Below are 17890 nucleotides of genomic sequence, written 5' to 3'. Positions count from 1 at the left end.
CTCTTCCCACAAGGTCCCGGGGCGCCTGTCGGGGCCGCTTAGCCCAGGCGGGCTGGGGCCTGCGGGCGCCCGGGGGCTGCCGGGGCCGGGCCGCGGGCTGTAGTCCCTGGCCCCGGGGCAGGGGAGGCGGTTGGGGGCCCTGGGCCCGCTCGGCCGGGTGTTAAAAAAACCCCAAAACTCCCAAAAAAAAGCTCAGATCCCCGCTCCGGCTGGGGTAACAGCAGAGGAGGCTGGAAGTTCACCAGCCTTATGCTCAACTACATGAAAAAACAAGCAACACTTCTTAAAACTTTATTGATTTACCACTTGATTAAAGCATGGAATATTATAACAGTATTATACATAGTATTTTCATGTAGAAAACTTTACATAGTTTTTTTCATATTATATAATTTTGGTATTCTCTCAAAAATGTATACATCCATTGGCAAGGAATGCTCTTTTAAATTATTGATAGTAAATGCACTTAATATGGAGATCTTCAAAAAACTTCGGCATTTTAAATACGTGAAAACATACATTTTACACGGAAATAACATTAAAGGTGCTGAATAAACTGAATTTACATACTAAAGGGAACTGCACTTCAGACAGAAAACAGCTTAGTTCTACTTCAGATTAACAGTTAACTATTTTTAATCTTCCTCATTCTTAATAGACTGAGCTAAAATTTGGGGGGTATTCATATGTATTAGTGGATATTGTTTTAGATTGTTCTGTTCACAGTTCAAAGAGCAAGATGAGACTCAGATAAACTGCTGTAAAAATATTTTCTTGTACTGTAAGACACAGAATTAACGTGAAAGGGAGTTTTTAGGGTTTTCCTCATCAGCATCCTCCCCTTTCCTACCTTATTGCCTAGAGGGTTCCAGAATGAGTAGCAATAACAAATATCATGCAGTCTCCGTATTTATACCGTTACAGGTAAATCAGTTTATAGTTTAATTTGTTGCATAACACTACTTGAAAAGTCTAAGAGGTTACTTTTATTACTTCACGTATTGCACAGGCGTCTCGATCTCCACCAGGACGTGATGACATAGAACCTTGTTCTCATTCATAGTTCCACTGAAGGCAGTAAAACCACGAGAGGCAGATAAAGTCTATGTCAGCAGAGTCGGGACAGGATCGGAACCAGCAGTGACTACTGCACGGTTTCGGCTCAGTGTTTTTAGCTTCATTAAGATGTCTATGGGTTATCATCTTTCTGACTGTATACGCGAAAGCAAGCAACTGACATGAATACAACCATTTCAGGTATTACACTTCACATACCATTCTTATTGCTTCTACAGGTACAATCAATTTCAGAAAAATCGACAGGATTAAGGCTGTGATAATCCAATTGCATTCCAGTCCTCCTCTTCCTCCTTCATGCACTACAGTCTAGGATGTTCTTGTGTCACATACCTATTCCAGCAGTTTATAAAAGGTATAAATACAATAAAAGCTTTACTTAAATAAAAGAACGGTCTCAGAACTAAGGCTGACTGATTGATTAAACACCCTTATTCTATATGCACAGATCGTGCAAGTGTTGCACATTACAGTAAAGAAAGCCCACAATGCAACTATAAAGTAATTTAAGATCTGAAACAAGTCTCTTAATTTTCAAGACACGAGTTGTAAGGCTTTCAAAACTGTAAAATACAGAAGCATGCAACTTGAAGTTTGTGTTTTGGTAACAGGTAAGGATATACATTCAATGAGGCAGTGACACATTCAAAATCTGAAAAATAAAAGTTTCAAATATTTTCTTTATAACTCTCTAGGACTGGAAGAAAAGGAATAGCCTACTCTTACAAATTTATATAGAATTAAAATAAATACTTCACTTCTACTGTAATTGATGAAGTGACATTAGCAGGGAACGAGCAACTATACTAAATGCAACACAAAAGGACATTTCAAGTGCAGCAAGTTAAATAACAGGATTGATTATTTTTCCACCTTTTCCTACTGTAAGACATAGCCATATATTCCTTAATATTAGAGTATGGATTTAATCTAATGGGTGTTTAAAAGTTAAAGAGCCACAACCAACATTTCTTTTTCTTTGGTTAAAAATAAAAAGTAAAAATAAAAATACGAAATCCTTATCACTACTACTCACTGCAAAACCATTCCCAAACAACGCTTATGTCGAACAAGCCAATTTACTGAAGAGCACCATATGACCCCTTTGGAAATAGCTCAGAAAGCGGGAAAGAAAGCATCCCAACAGCTCAGAGTGGAATATCCCAAGACAACCTCAACTAAGGCCACCCTACCAGGAAACTCCAAAAGTAAAATAACTGGTTAAACACTTAATACCATTCAAGTTGGTTGGTTGGTTGTTTTTTAAATACTGTCATATTTCAGGTTTGCTACTATTTTAGGATAGCACAGCAGTTACTCTAACATCTTTGTTTACATTATTTTAGGAAGTGGAACCTTCTCCCATCCTGCCACACTCCTCCAGTTTAGAGAAGTCTTAAAACTTGAAATTAAAATTATTTCAAAGGACAGACCTCAGGCCCGCAGTACTTCAACTGTAAACTGGTATTCTATCATGGAAACAGTTGTCAGAAAACTGATGGGGATTTCGAAGAAAAAGAAAAATCTCTAGGGCAAGCAAAGCTACAGTGTTAAATCAGGCTTGCTTCACAGATACCTTCAAGGCATAGAGATGTATTGGTAACTCTTATAGTACATGAACAAACTTGAGCAGTTTTGTAGCAATTCCTTTTTTTTTTTTTTAATCACAATAGGAACTAATAGTTGAGAATAAAAATCACTTGCACAAAAAAGACAAATCAGAAGTTACGGATCTGTGGCAAAAAGACAGAACCTCATATGTATTAAGGACAGGACTTCCTGCTCAACAGACACAATTACTACTTAATACATTGTACTCAATAGTAAAAAAGGTGGTTTTATTTGTTCTGAACCTTCTTTTTAATATTACTGTATATGCTCTGTCCATGATCTGGCAATGTATGAAAGTAAGGGAAAGAGTTTTGGTTTTGTTTTTTTTTAAAGTGTCTTTAAAGGAAGACTAATAAGCTAAACAGAGTAGATGCTATTGTCTGGTCCTGATGTAAAACCTTCCATAAAAAACAAAAATAAGTCTCAGAAGATGAAGCACTGGTATTATTTTAAAAAGTTTTAAAAGAGACTTGCTAAACAGGAGGAAAATCCTTTCCCCAAATATGCTACAGGCTGTCCACTTCAAAAGCCATAACATGCTCCCTGGCCTGGTCATGTACACGCAAAGAAAAACCCAGAATGATCTTAGGTGGTCATTAGCCACTGCAGTATAGTTTATTATGAACACATGTGCTAACATCACAAGGCTATACAACTATATTCATTCTCTCCAAGGGGCGTAATTTCTATTGAGGAATCCAGCTGAATTCTCAGATTTAGCTGGGATGCAAGACTGAACAGTTGATAGAAGACCAGAAGAGACAGACTTGATCATAAGGATGACAAGCACTGAAACAAAGAGACTTTACATCTACTGTATTAACTCTGTAAGCAATAATTTAAATAAAACTGCTGATAATTCTGTAGGATGGACAGAACAGGGTTTTGTTTTTGTTTTTTTTCTTTTTCCTCCTCCCCAAATGTCACCGTGGTAAGAGTAACTTGCTGCTGTGTTGATACACCAAAGTCCAATTTTTTCCCCCATCCACTTTACTCCTTCTCTGGAACACAGCTTTATGTACAAGCCAAAGTAACCAATGCTACTTAGGGCTACCATGAAGGTAAGCTCATCCCAGTTGTCCGTATCTGCTCCTCTGTTACGCAGATTTTGAACACAACACCTATACGCAGGAAGAACTTCCGTAGCACAGCTCGAAGCTCGGGAATCAGGTCAAATTGCATGATTTCACACAAGTATGGATAGTATGTTGAAGCATGTGCCCTAAACTATCAAAGACATGAAAAAAAGAACGTTATTCTTTATCACTACTGGAACGTGCAGAAATTTTTCCACATTCATGCCTACAACAACTTGTTAAAACACAAGGTCTGACCCAGTTAAAGCTCCTTCTGGATGGCCAGAGGGCCATCAAGCCCTGTGCCTGCTTTCTGCAGATGTCTACAGGAAACCATGCACAAAGCACCCATTTGGCATTACTTCCCTAAAACAGAACCTGACTGTTTTGTGGCCCACGGGTTTCTCAGTATAGAGATGGCATCAGAGACTACCCCTAAAAACACTGCACTCTGGTGTGAATTTGTCCAGTTGCTTGTCCAGCCTCTTTACAATATCATCCACAATACATAACGAAGCCTTCCACAGCTGAACCAGTGTGTGAAGATCTCCGTTATGTGTGTCTGGGATTTTGCCCCCCCCTCCAGAGACTCTGAAACTCTAATGGGCCAACTCTTAATAGCATAACAATTATCAGTCCTTGCCCTCCTCATGGTAATAACAACTTTATGCACCTCTGATTTTTATTTCCTTTCTAGGTAGAAGGTAACTGAGAAAGTCTAACCTACATACAGTTCCATGTATGGGAAGCAGCCTATATCCCTTATTCCTGTTACAATCTTTCAACTCTTTTCCAGCTCCATGACACTTTTGATATGGGGGATCAGAACTGAACGCTGTATTCAAGATGCACATCTGTCATGAATTTACACAACAAGAAATATGTTTTGTCCTCTATTCCTTTCCTAACAGTGCTCAGTATTAGTTACAGGGAAAGTTAACAGAACACTTCCACCACAGAACTTCTATAATAAAAAAAGATACTAGGATTGTGTACTAAGAAATGGCCAAGTTGCAATATTACCTAAAAGATAAAGAAGCCAAGCCACCACTACTCCCAATTTCTTAAAATATTGGTAAATTGCAATAAAACATTCCAAATTACACAAGAGTGAAATGAAACTACACGCTTTGCAAAACAGAAAAAAAGATACCCCAGGAAAAATATACTTTAAAAAACACGAAGTTCAACACTACTGGAAAGTTTAAAAAAACCAAAGTAAGCAACTTCCAGAAATTTCTCTGCACATCCTAATGTAGCAACTATTTGCAATGTTGTGAATATTTTCCTCAAAAGGGCCAAGATACTGAAAATTATTTTTTGCCATTACTGTCCAGAACCAGAATTCCAATTTTATAGTAGTGAAATTTACTGCTACCATTCTTGTGCAGCTGTAATACAGCACAAGCCCATCCTTTATTGCACACTCATTAAGCTTCTCTATGGAAATTCTGCAGTAATTCTATCAATATTTATATACATCTGTGAATTTCATGGATGCTGTCCAATTTTGTTATAATGTAGAATGCTTTCAAAAAAATGGAGATGTAACAGCTGCTGTATTTCAAGGAGAATACATGCTATGCAAGTGAACTAGCCACCTTACAATAGGAATGATAACAAAGACTGAATTCAACAGAAACAGAAATGAAAAAATACCTAAATGCAAACAGCCATGACTTCCAGTCTGTTCTTACCTTTTCATCACTGATTTTTAGTGTTTTTGTTAAAAGCAATAGCAGGAGGTTGGTCCAAGCTTCTCTGTGGCTTTCTGAGTTCACGGTAATAAAATACGCCAGGGCTTCACTGCATACACTATGATGACAGTTCAGACAAACCATAAAGAAAACCCATTAAAAGCTTCTATAACATGTACTGTTTGTCTCGTCATAGGGTATTTTGTTTTCAATCACGATGCATTTCCATGGGAGATTTTTCAATCACATGCAACAACTTTAATTACACAAATTTTTCTTGATTTTTCTTTTACAGTAGTTGTCACAGGTAACTGAACTGAAATAGTTTTCATGGGATCAACAAAGAACCACAGAGTCAGAGGTGGAAGAGTCTGATTTTCCTCATAAACATTCTGTAACTGTGTCATCACCTTCAACCAGCAAACATTATTTCCTGATCCTTACACTGGGACAGCTTAGGCATACACTGGGACAGCTCTCCCCCTCCATAACTAGATGGCTTTAATAAAAATCTGCAGAGCTCAGCACCTCGGATTAAAGAGGGATTACTACTGTATTAATACATTTTTGGTTCTTGCTGTAGGCTGTCAACACAAGGTACAAACTGTACCACTTACTATGGCTTTTTTGGGGCACCGATTTAATTAAAGAAATAGAACCTCCCCTTTTTACACACTAAAAAGATTAATATGTCCACAGATGCCAATAAATCAGAAAGCTAGTGAAATCCACTGCACTACAGACAACGGCAAGTTTAAGAGTCTTTCACATTTGATTAGAGATTAGTACTCTGAACTTTCATGTACTGACAACTCGCTTTTCAAATAAAGGTGACCCCAATACCAGATACATTTAGCATAATTCAACATTTACCTAAGTTCCAGGTATACAGCAGCTTATACTGCACTCTGTTTAGACTATGATACCTCTGAATATCATTATATACTCAGATGTGAAAAGTATTCATACACCACCATTTTTGTAAAGAAAACCTTAGGTCAAGCAAGAAGGTGCTTCATTTACTCCAAATAGATTGCTTCCTCATTGCTAAATTAGCTTTTAATGAACAGTGGTCATATCTGTCTGTCTGTATCTCCATATAGTTTGCACACTCTGCTCACAAACTTAGAACATTTGTGTCCAGGGATGCACTGTACCGGCTGAAAACAGAACACATCAGAACCAAGCTGATGCTCTTACCTCAGCAGTCGTCGTTGTATAGCATCCCAGGAGTCTCGGCGGTTTTCATCCACATACATTCGAAACAGTATTCTCAAGCAACAAGCCAAGCTGCTGGTCTCTTGTTTTAAGAGATTGGGTTTTGACTTACCCTTGAACCCTAGAAATCAGTTTATACATAGGGAGAAAGAGATAATTCACGTTTGTCGTTACTAGCCAAGAGGTAATGTCTATCAACAACACTTTCACTAGTGAGCAGTAACGATTTATTATCCCACTATTACTTCCTCCTCCCTGATTTTTGATCGAGACCTAATCTATTTATAAATAGATATTTAACTACAGTAGTACCAACTGCGTAGCTCTACTTTAATCAAAAAAGCAGACAATTTAGCAAACAATTATTCAAGTCATCAGGAAGGAGACAAGCAGTAAAAGCATGCAACGGTGTCAGATTAACTGTAGAGATTATTGCAATGGTATACTTCTGTATCTCAATAGCTACAACTGCAAGTGGAACTCAGTATTTTTCTTAAACTAAAAATAGAAGCCTCACCTGCTCTCCATAACACAGTTCGCTGTTCATAATTTGAATTAAAGGCTTTTGAAAATGAATGAGACTCTTGTAGACAATCTAGTAACTTAAAGAGGTGATGTGATGACATATATTTATACATTCCTTGGTCTTCTGTGTCAATGTGGATGTCTGCATCCAATGCATCTCGCTAAAGGGGGGTGTGGGGGCAGGGAGGCGGAGAGAGAGTGTGAGAGAGACTTCGATACTTCACAGACCATACATACACCACTAACTCCAGATTCCTTTTTTAGGTACACGTGAACAATACAACAACACAGCAGAACAATCCTGTCAAATCTCAGAGTTGTACTCTTCAGTAGGACATTTTAAGAGAGAAGTTATGTTCTATCCTAGTAATTGATAAGAAAAAGAAATAATCAAGAACAAGGGAAGAGCCTCCTTTATCAAGGCTGAAACAGCCATAGTAATACAACAGAATATTTCTTCTCCTCCAAGAGCTGACAGAGTAGAGGTCTGCCAAGTTCTGAAAAACATCGAAATGAACCACAAAAATAGTGCAAGTTGTTGCACAGTGTAGAAATCCCCCATCTTTGGCTAAAGTTCGGTTTCGTAAAATTGGTCATTATTTTTATCTACTTTCACTAGGAATTTAACTGTAACATCCCCAAAACACTGCCTGAAGGCACTAGCCCAGACTTCTGGCTTAGGGCTTTATTAACATAGGCAAGCAAGAGCTACCTTGCACTATTCCCTGGAATCAGAATTTTCAGAAACAGGGACCTCTCAGAGGCAGGTAATGAGTTAAATCTTGAACATTAACTTTGCTAAAGTTCAACTTCTGCATCTTCTCCTGTGTAAACACCTAGAGGCTGAGCAAAGCCTCAACATGGCTACATAAAGAATTTTGAAGACATTCAGGCTAACGACAGGAAAGAATGCTCTCCCCAAAGCAAACAAAATATGTTCTTGACGAGTATGTATTCATGACAATACATTATATTGGTAGTAAAAATAATGGTAATATAATTATAATAACCCAGCAGGCAGACTATCAGGAAACACTGGAGGCAATCAAAAAAAAAAAAAAGTACAGCTTAATGAGAAATGACACACATATTCAGGGTAGCGCTGAGAGTTAGGAAAAGAAACTATATACTCTATTTTGTAAACACATTTCAGAGCATTTGATAGTCTTTGTATTTTACTGCCACAGCAAGGTCATAAATAAGTTCGATGGTACCTGAGCTGCAGCCATGTGCTCAGCATCTTCCTTCTTGCTTGTTGCTGGATAGAACACTATATTATCAATGGTTTGTATCAATTCCAGCTGTACCACACACTTTATCAGGAGGCCAGCAAATAGTTTCTGATCTAATGAAATGAAGTAAACGCAAGTTTCAGAAGCTATTTATGACAATTCACTTAAAACAGGCTAGCAAAACACTACATCACCATTAGCATTTTGCTATTTAGTGATGCTGCAAATTATCTCACCAAGAGAGAATTTCTCTGCAAGGCATAAACAAGTTGTAAAGATGTACCCCAAGTTTAGAGTGCCCAAAAACTTTCTCTACAGAAGTGGACTAAGAGTGGCTATAAAAGTTTATTAAACAAACTTGTATGTTTTCCTTACTTGTATAAGGACCACCTTTCCAGCTCTCATCTGTTGGATTTGAAAATTGACTTTGTCCTCTTTCTGAAGCATTTTTATCCATGCTGCTTAAAGACTGGTGATCTAGGTCTAAATCCTAGAAGAGAATGCAGAACAATTCTAGCAATCCAAAACACTACTAACCAGCTATCAGTTTTCAGATGAGTACACTAATCTTAGATTCAGAAGTTTCCTGCATCCATTTTTTATCTCTTATTTTACGATGACACCAAGTACAAACTAATGTCAATGCCTAGTATTTGCTGAGTGTTCGCTGTCAAGCATATTCACTACAGTAAAATATTTTGAAAGCTAACCTAACAGAAAACCCTTCAAGTTAGTTTGTTGCACTGAATTAACTCTTACCCAATGTTTTTCCACCGAATCTTCCTCCATTCCCACAGGCCTCCACGTCAGCAAGCTTCACAAAGTTGGAGGGGGAGGAAAAAAAAGTAAATATTGTTGCTCTGGAATCAAGTATTAGTATGAGAATTAAGTTTATGAACTTACACATGAGGAATAGTAGTTTTGAAGATTTCTAGCATACAATTGCATGTCTGGCCCCAGACTTCAGGGCTGAATTTCTGTCCATTTAGTATTACCAGATTTTCCAGGCAGTTTGTACCTGATCGAGCCAACTGCTCATTATCTGCAAAATAAGCGTTCCATATTTATCAACTTACACGTCAATGAAAAACTAAAGCATTTTCTGTTACTGCCCCGTTAAACATTTTTACTACTGTTTAATGCATAGTATATTAGCTCAAAGCCTAAAGTATATTACAATAATATCAAGCTTAGAACCTACTGAAAAAAATAGGGTTTAAAAATAGATATCATAAGACTAAAATCCAAAACGGTGAAGACAAAGGACAAGACAGAAGCAGAAAGGAAGCACACAGTGAGACAAAGGAAGGAAAAGCACCAATTAGAAACTTAAGATTTCCTTCAAGGGAGTCCCCTCACGTTCCACGCCAGCAATATGCAAGATTTCAAGCATAAGAGTTGGAGCCCCCAACACTCCACAGTCTTTAGAAAAGTCATATTTAAAAGTACTTGGGGGGGGGGAAGCAGGGATCCGAATGTATACATGCACATATATGTGTAAATAAATAAGACATTTTATCCATGCAGCCAAATGAAGAAGGGTTAATGGCCGAAGATTAACACAACTCTTCAAAAGCTTTCGCTCTGCCACAATAGCACCACAAATGCATTATAAACACACTAACACAAGAGCTGCCTAACTGATTAAACAGAATGATGCTCTAGTATTTAAGATACTGCAGCCACCTATTACACAACATTGTCCTAATAGTAGTTTTAATTCTGCCAAAATTCAGTTAACTTTCCCCTTCTTGAGAAATGAGCATTTCTGAAAAATACATTAAAAGATAACAAGTAAATGAGCTACCTTGTTTTACACACCAGTGTAACTGTGCAAGTATGTCAGGAAGAAGGATCTCATTTAAAGCTTCATAAAATTGTGTAAATACATCACAGATTGCATAAAGTGCATGGTTGCATGTAGTGGTCATCCATTCAGATTTCTATGAGAAAAAAAAAAAAGTCTTTGGTTTTATATGGGTTCTTCTATGATGACAGCACTTGGCTTACGCATGGCTATTCAACAAAGGACATAGCCTCTGAGGAGAGGAGTAGAATTTAAATAAAACTAAAAAGCCTCACTACGGCAGATGTCTTGTCAGAAGCATTTAGCTGGCCACATGAATACTCTTCAGAAAATTACACATTTTGAAACATTCAAGGAGAATATTCTCCTTGAAAATATTCACACAGAACAGACAGATAGGTCACTGGATACTGTGACAAGTTTTGTATGTGCCACAGAATACAACAATGTATCATTACATCTGGGGCAGCATGGAGTGGAAATACACAGACAAGATAAACAATAAGCTGCCTCCATTGTCCGAGTTCTTAAAAAAACTAATAGTTGCTTGCTTTTTGGTTTTACCTCTGTTTGTTGCTCAGGGAGTTTCATATTATCAAAAATCCGAAATACAATTCTGAACAGATCTTGCCACCAGTGCTTTTCAAAGGTATGTCCATAACTCTTCATTATTTCAAACATCACTGTTAAGCCCCTATAAACAACCCAAACAAATAAAGATGATGTTAAAATGTAGACCTGTGATCTCTTTACTAACTGAATTAAAAAAAAAAAAAAAGCACAAGCTTTATTACCTTGTTCGAACATCTAATTTGCAACGATTGATGATACAAGAAAGTTCAAATAAAATGGGAAACCATCCTCTAACCCATACTCTGTCCCCAGGAGCAACATTCATGTCATCACTTGTGTATTCTCTTAATACCTTGGAGACAGGCAGGAAGAAGAGAGATTTTTTTTAAAAAAAGGAAAAACCCTCAAAACTATCTTTCAATCTGACACATTTAGATACTCCTAGTGGCACAGGCAAAATTGAAAAGTTACTTAGTTTCTACCGTAACACTCAAATCCTGTAAAATAGTTGTTTCAGATTTGTGAAAATAATAGAAAAAGGTTCATGGAAAATAAATACTTAAATCTGTTTTACTTAAGTCCTGCTAAAGGCTTTACAAGTACAAAGATTTAAACTTTGGGAAGCAAGTTTAACAGTGACAGGCAACAATTTTATAAATATAGGTAGTAAGGAAATCAAGTTCGGCATAAACCAGTTCTACACTTTTCTGGCACACTGAATACAGCATGCACATCCTGCAGTGGTAACGTGCAACAGCAATCTAACGCCAGGCTCTTTTCAGCAAAGTCATTATTGTATTAAGTATTCACACAACAGACTGATGTAGAACAATATGCATGCTTGTAACCAATTTCACTAAACTTCATTAGGGTGACAGAACACAAAAGTATTGTTTTCCAAGTCACCCTAACACTATAAAAAAAAAGCACTATTTAATGCAGTTAATTCCAATTTAGACTGATGAGACTTAAAATTTTTTAATTAGCTCTAGTTTACTGCTTACATAATACCAAAGAAACTCCTAATTCGGAATAAAATTTTAATACAAACAGTTGCTGCTGGGAGACTGAAGTTTTGAGTCTAAAATGCTCTTTCTTTGTTACAAGATTAGTCTCAATGTAACAGCAGAAGATAGTGTAAGAATACACAAGGGTAAAAATTAAAAGAAGATACCTGCGGTCTTTCTGAAACATATTTTGCACAATACCGAATAAGTCTAATAGCTTCCATGCTGGTGTCCGGAAATGCAACATTACAGGCAAACTCAGAAAGACATTTTACTGCATCCTGAAATGAGTCAATTGCAGCTGGAAAGTGCTGTTGAAAAATATTTGCTGTGAAGAACAAACAAATATGCTTATTAAATTCTACTGATACCGAAATCCATAGACAAACTGGCATTGATCTAGATATGTCAGCACCAGAATCACAGCAGCTAAATTCATTTGGGTACTTTTATCTGTCAAGTATTACTTACTAACTATGTGTGCTGTAGTTTGAAAGGCCAGCTCCACAATATTTCCATCGTGGTCTGATGCTGCTTGATGAAAGACTGCAAAGATATTTTTCCAGCCTGAACGAATATTGCCAGCTTGAGAGTTCACCATCTGAGCAATACAGCGTATTACCATGTCCCGAATAGTTGGAGATCTTAAAAAAAAATAATAAAAAAATAAAAAGGAAAGTAAAACATTCACTAGTGGCACAATTTCATGCTGGCACAAAGTAATCATGCCACTTCGGTGTACATGACCATCTAACCCACATCAAGTAACACCTTTTTAAATAGGACTCAAGCAAGCTAACACAGAAATTGCAGTGCATCACACCTGTTTTTCTTCATAATATGCTCAAAAGGCCTTAGGAAGTCCTTCTGGAAGCGGAAGTTGGCTAATTCTCCCTTCTCAAGAAATTTCATTGACAGCTGCCTTAATGAGTCTACTGCAAAGATGGCAACATCTTCATTAGGGTTACATCCAACCTAGAAGAAGATCATATTTTCAAACACTTTCCAGCTAATATATTACTTATAAGAGTAATAAATTTATCACTCAAGTTTCACGTCAGCCCACTAAAAATTACTAGCACATTCTAGTTTTCAGATATTTAGAAAATCGGGGGTTACTTTCAGAGAGGGCTTTCACTGTCATTTGATCCAACTAAACAGACCCATGGATTTTGTATGCCAAAAGCGCAGAACTATTATAGCCAGCTAGACACTAAAAAACAAATCAAGTTAAAAAAACCCACCCAAACAAGGTTCAGTTTCCTACGGAAAATAAGTGTTGTTCCAGGATCATCCATACATATTTTAGAGGAAAACTCACTTAGCATTTGATCAGAAGGGTAAAACAATGACAAAGAAAAGTTACAAATACAAAATTGTAACAAAGTGATTAAAGATCATTCCCATAAACATTTCCATTTCTTTTTATACACTTTAGATTTTTAAATAGGTGCTTTTTGTTGGGATCTGCAGCAAGTCTGCAGATAAGTTAGTTGACTTCAAAGACTTAGCCGTGTACCTTTAAGATGGCTACAAATTGTCAGGTATGTAAACAGGATGTGAAGAATCGGAACTTAGAACCGCAGCATACGGGCACCTACAGCAACAGCAAATAGCAAGCAAGGAAAGGGACACAAACCTATCAGGGTCTAACACCTGCTACCACCTTCCCAAGGAAACCGCCAACCGGATTGTTTCTTATTTAAAGAATTAATCAACCATGCTGATAAAATCCAGCAAGACAAGGAATTCTTTGGTCTTGAAGGTTTTACAAATTGGTTTGGTTTGTCAGGATGGATAAAGAGCCTTTTGCAAAGCACTATGCTTATCATGATTGTAATCATAGTAGTATTATTATTATTTTCTTGCTTATTGTCATGTATGCGTAAAAGCTTAGATCGTGTTGTGAATCAGGCCCTGCTTGTACAAAAGGAAGAAGGGGGAATTGTTGGAGAATGGCTGGATGAGAAGGGTCACAGATCATTAGAGCATTTGTACGAGCAAAGCCAAATCTAACTGGTGTGCTATCAAGACTAGGCCTCAGCTGAGGTTGCCAGCTGTGCTGATGGCTGCGGAGTTGCAGGGACACCGTGGCCTTAACAGGCTTCACAAACAATTCTGAGGAGGTATGTGCAGTAATGATAAAGAAGTTATGTAAGCTAGCTAACCGCAAGTAGGAGGACCACGTAAATGACTAGGTAGTGATTCTAGCCAACCATAGACTGCTGAGTATGCATAATTAGATACACTGTATAAATAAGAGCGATTCGTGCTAATGAAGGCAATCATGCTTTATCACTCATACTGAGTCTGCTGCATGTTATTCCCCACCGCTTGCAGCTTTCAATGCTTTTTTTTTTTGAAGTCACAACCTGTACTAAGAACATAAAAGGAAAAAGTTCATTAAAGAAGTCATGCCATTCATGTATGTTCTGTAACTTGATTTTAAAATATACCTTATTGAAGTGATCTCCAATCACATGCCAAATCCTTGACCACTGCAGCCTAATACGATTCATGTTGTAATACGATATCTCCACTATCTTCTGCAGGCTGAACATGCGCGGATGGTGCGGGGAAGCCAGCTCATCCATGGAAACAGCACACAGCCACCGGACAAAGTCAACTGAACGTTAAAAACATGCTACTGTTAACTTCAGGATGTTACATTGCAAGAGTTTCTGTAACCCACCAAATGGTCAGCATACATACCTATTGCATTTCCATCCAGCCTAGTTGATCCTGTAAATATCCTATGGAACAAATAAATGAGTTGCAGTTTTAGCTGCACATGCATAAGAGTCAAACACATCTTAGTGCTGTAGGCAAGTGTCAGCACAGCTCCTGGAGGTACTTTACAAATCCTCCATGCCACGAGCTCTGCAACTGTTTTATTCTTACTCCTTGGCAGCAGTTCATGCCCTTCTCCTAGTTTAAGCATTCTCTTCCCTGCAGAGAGTCACAGTCTACTATGCTGTTGCCCCACTGCAGGAAACAGGCACAGGCTCACAGTTTTATCCAGGGCAAGTAGTGCTGGAACACTAACTTGGGTGAGAGTATGTTAAATTTCACAGGGAGAATAAAGAGACATTAAAACAACCCAAACTTTGCTGCAAGACCTTCCTGGATGCCAGCCACCTGCTTGATCTGTACATGGTTCAAGAATACTGGAAGTTGTGGCTGTCAAAATAGCAGAAATATTATGGATGCACCATTGTCCCTTCTTCCCCTTCAGCTCTCCAGAGCCTTGAGAGGAGTTCAGACCACTGATAGTGGTTCATACTGAACACTGACAAGTGGCCAACATTCCCAAATCTTTTAGACTTTGATACGGTAACAGATACATTTATGTTACAATAAATACTACAAGTCTGAGCATGTGATTCTACAGACTTGCCCAACAGTTTCAATAAATATAAAAAAGTCCCCTTCCTATGAAGGTTTATGATAGAAGCATCTCTTTAGACAACATTTTAGAAGGCCAGATGAGAAAGACAACAATTTAGACAAGAATGCAGTGACTAATGAATAATGAGCTGAAGAACAGCAAGTAAAGAAATGCTGAAACGCTGAAGTTCACGAGATCAAAGAAAACTGCATGATGTAATAGGATAAGGGCATTTATTAGCTGCAGATACCTGTCCTGTTCAGGCTAAAAAAAAAAACACCCAACAAAACAGACCCCAAATAAACAGAACCAAGAAAACCCACCCAAATACACATACGTGTAAGTCACTGACAATTATCAGACAGATCTGTAAAGCAAGACTAGCTAAATACTGTAATACCAACCTAATTCTGGTCTTCATTGCCTTATTCAAAGAAAAGGCGTAAGGACATATGCATACACACAGTGCCCCTTCTCACAATACACTACATTAGCTGTATTGCCAGTCTTTCTTTTGTGACTATTACTTGCCTAAAGACACATACTTATTGGGTCCAGAGAAAGCAGCTGCATTCAAGCATCAGCATCCTGCTCACAAGAGAAATATGCTTTAAGAACAAAATCCCCTGTCAGAGTCTGCAAACCAAGTGAGGATGGTCAGTAACTTCAAGCCACATTTTTCCCCAGAAAGATATTATATTCTCAGTACCTGTCTACTGCTACCACTACACTCTGTGAACTGGTCTCTCCCACAGACTCTTGAATGCTCGCCATATGCCGTTTATCAGCTCCACTTCCAACGAGGTTACCTGAAAACCAGTATAAAGTCATGATTTCATGATGCTATATATTAACCCCAACTTTAAACAAGCAGACAAAGAGTGACTACTTCCAATTAGCTTATAATTTACATGGAGCAGATGGTACCTTTGCCAGATCTGTACCAACTTATACAAAATTAAACATCCAGTAAGAGGTATGGGTTTTTTTCCCCTTAGGGCATTGTGTTTTGACCAGCACATTTATTAAGATTGTCTAATGCTATTAAGCTTGGAAATGATAAAATACTATTTTAAAATATGAACTCTAAGTCAGATACAAGTGGTTAATGCTGGGCACAGTTCTGCTATATTCAGCATCATCATGATGTAAAGCATCAACTCCAGAGTATTTTCAAATTAAAATGTTTCCCTGATGGTCTTCCAAAGATTAAGGCAACTTGCCTCGTCCCTCTAATTTACAACTTAAAATCTAAGGTCTGTTTCTTTCACATACTGCAGGAACAATAGGAACTGGAACAGCAAGCCCAACATGCAGAGGTAAGAAATTCCTGTGGAAAACCAGTTATAGGTAATTGAAACATCTATTAATTCCTAAAGATAAATGGTTTACATTTTTGCTACTAAAACAGAGCACAAAAAGAATGAACCGGTTACACTGGTAACAAAACAATGCCTTCATAAGGATGGTAAAAGTTTTGACGAGAACATATTCCAACAAATAAATCTGGAGGAGTTTTGTTAAATAGCTTAACCCAATTACAAAGTTAGAATATATTTGGTAATTACAAATACTTTTGAAATATATGGTTCCATTTTTTAAAGTTTCATTAATTCAATACAGCTTCCCATGGAAGCAAGTAAATATATTTTAGTATCTTACAGCATTGAGCTTTCTTAGCCATCATACTTCATTTATATGCATGTCTTTGTGAAGTCCAAGATTATTAATCTTACCTAATCCCAGGCCCATAAACTCTTCCCCTCCAGATGCATAGCCTTTAATGGTTCCTTCCCTTTCACGCCCAGAGCCAGACAAATACCGAGTTTTCACTCCAGTTCCTATAAGTTGTGCTAGTTCCAGCTGGCTAATACATTTCAAGATCTAAAACCAAAAATATTTAAACATTGTGTTCCTGGACACCATCATATTTTTATTCCTAACATACATTTAATATTTATAAACCTTTCCAGGTTCTCTAACCTTTAAAACAACTTTGACAATGGTAACATTTTGATGTAGCTCAATTATTACTAATGTAACTAGAAATAAAGCAGAGTGATTCATATACCACCAGCTGCCACAAACCATTCCAATATGAGAAAAAATAAACAGTACACAAAAATCTAGTTTGGAGCTGAAACTATTAGAGGAAACCTTTTTATTACTTCTTACAGCATCAACTTCAAAATTATAAACAACTTGGAGTTAATCTGATAGAGTTCATTGTCCCAGAGCAATGAAAAGACAGGGTTATTGCAGCTACCACTTTGAGTAATGATGTTCCAACACAAGACAGTGAAAATGCTAAAATTGTGCCATGCCATCAGCACAGAATGGACTCCTCCTTCCTTCTTACTCCCCCACTGCAACATCCCTTGGACTAGCACAAGCATTTGTGAGGGTATGGTATAGGCCAGGCCCAAGTAATCAGTCAGCTAGAGTAGCATTTGGCTCATCATGTAGCCAAAGACTAGTGCCAGAGAACATAACACAGCAGGAACAACCCTTTTAGCAGCAACACAGTTATAGATGTGATTAAAGAGCTCCTGAAAAATAGCTTTTAGAAAATACCTATGATCCCGATAGCCTAACCTTACCTATCTGCCACCAAGTTACTTCAGCCCTAGTTTTTCACGTGGTCATGGAGTGTTGCCAAACACTGCATAGACAAGTCTG

At 37.7% G+C, this 17890-nt stretch overlaps 1 protein-coding gene across 2 annotated transcripts in view; it reads right to left on the bottom strand.

Annotated features, from left to right (window-relative positions):
• Nucleotides 1-275: 275 nt before the first annotated feature.
• The window catches only part of ARFGEF2 (ADP ribosylation factor guanine nucleotide exchange factor 2), a 39576-nt gene continuing 21961 nt past the window's right edge, over nt 276-17890 (bottom strand). For both annotated transcript variants that reach the window (XM_056355162.1, XM_056355161.1), the window contains 18 exons: nt 16948-17095; nt 15921-16020; nt 14536-14576; nt 14280-14449; nt 12647-12798; nt 12295-12467; nt 11991-12151; nt 11038-11168; nt 10808-10937; nt 10244-10379; nt 9340-9478; nt 9196-9250; nt 8812-8926; nt 8419-8549; nt 7197-7365; nt 6662-6800; nt 5462-5579; nt 276-3915 (listed from right to left, as the gene is read on the bottom strand). In XM_056355162.1, coding sequence (XP_056211137.1) covers nt 3739-3915; nt 5462-5579; nt 6662-6800; nt 7197-7365; nt 8419-8549; nt 8812-8926; nt 9196-9250; nt 9340-9478; nt 10244-10379; nt 10808-10937; nt 11038-11168; nt 11991-12151; nt 12295-12467; nt 12647-12798; nt 14280-14449; nt 14536-14576; nt 15921-16020; nt 16948-17095 — 2385 coding nt within the window. In that variant the 3' untranslated portion in view covers nt 276-3738. The remainder of the gene's footprint in view (nt 3916-5461; nt 5580-6661; nt 6801-7196; nt 7366-8418; nt 8550-8811; nt 8927-9195; nt 9251-9339; nt 9479-10243; nt 10380-10807; nt 10938-11037; nt 11169-11990; nt 12152-12294; nt 12468-12646; nt 12799-14279; nt 14450-14535; nt 14577-15920; nt 16021-16947; nt 17096-17890) is intronic.

This window comes from Falco biarmicus, chromosome 10 (assembly GCF_023638135.1).
Source record: "Falco biarmicus isolate bFalBia1 chromosome 10, bFalBia1.pri, whole genome shotgun sequence".
Taxonomy (NCBI): Eukaryota; Metazoa; Chordata; class Aves; order Falconiformes; family Falconidae; genus Falco; species Falco biarmicus.
The sequence above is the reverse complement of the archived record's forward strand: the minus strand, read 5'-3'. Positions and strand labels throughout refer to the sequence as shown.